Source organism: Rhincodon typus, chromosome 8 (assembly GCF_021869965.1).
Source record: "Rhincodon typus isolate 14 chromosome 8, sRhiTyp1.1, whole genome shotgun sequence".
Lineage (NCBI taxonomy): Eukaryota > Metazoa > Chordata > Chondrichthyes > Orectolobiformes > Rhincodontidae > Rhincodon > Rhincodon typus.
In genome coordinates, this window is record NC_063339.1 from 33,983,704 (window position 1) to 33,984,593 (window position 890).

The 890-nt window shown below is 38.7% G+C and overlaps 1 protein-coding gene across 1 annotated transcript in view; it reads left to right on the plus strand.

Moving 5' to 3' along the window:
- The first annotated feature begins 249 nt into the window (after positions 1-249).
- Positions 250-890, plus strand: part of LOC109919305 (brain-enriched guanylate kinase-associated protein-like) — a 2,859-nt gene continuing 2,218 nt past the window's right edge. The window contains exon 1 of the mRNA XM_020519294.2: positions 250-369. Coding sequence (XP_020374883.2) covers positions 250-369 — 120 coding nt within the window. The remainder of the gene's footprint in view (positions 370-890) is intronic.

Below are 890 nucleotides of genomic sequence, written 5' to 3' on the forward strand. Positions count from 1 at the left end.
ATACCAACTAAATTTATTTGAATATATTTTATTTGAATTGCCGTAGTAGTTTAATTTATTGTAAATATAATTTGTTTAAACTTTAAATACTTGAAAATTAATCTCCTGTCAATGAAAAATGTGCATTATTTTATGCAACACTGTCATTTTGTTGCTTAACCCGTTATTTTGAAATACACCTTGCAAATTACACGTAAATTTCAAAAAGAGTAATTGATCCATCTTATGCAACATTTGGTTGAATTCATGATGTACACACAGGTCGAGCTACATGAAGAGGAAAAGAGAAATCTCAGCCATGAAGTCATCACTTTATGTAATCAGCTGATGGAAGCCAAAATAACTATCGACAAATTAATAGAAAGCAAAGTAAGTACCTGAGAACAAACATATCCCTGGAACTCACATCCAACAAAAGAATACTTTTTATAGGGATGTTGCCAGGATTGGATGGTTTGAGCAATAAGGGAGAGGCTGAGAAGGCTGAAGATATTTTCCCTGGAGTGTTGGTGGCTGAGGGGTGATCTTATACAGGTTTATAAAATCATGAAAGGCATAGATTGGGTAAATGGGCAAGTTCTTTTCCCTGGGGTGGGGGATGTCCAAAACTATAGGACATAAGTTTAAGCTAAGAGGGGAAAGATATAAAAGGAACCCAAGGGGCAACTTTTTCATGCAGAGGGTGTGTGTATGGAATGAGATGCCAGAGGGAGTGGTGGAGGCTGGTATATATCTGCGTAAGCATAAGAATAGCAAGGGTTTAAAGGGAGTAGGAACTGCAGATGCCGGAGAATCTGAGATAACAAGGTGTAGAGCTGGATGACCACAGCAGGCCAAGCAGCGTCAGAGGAGCAGGAAAGCTGACATTTCGGGCCTAGACCCTTCTTCAG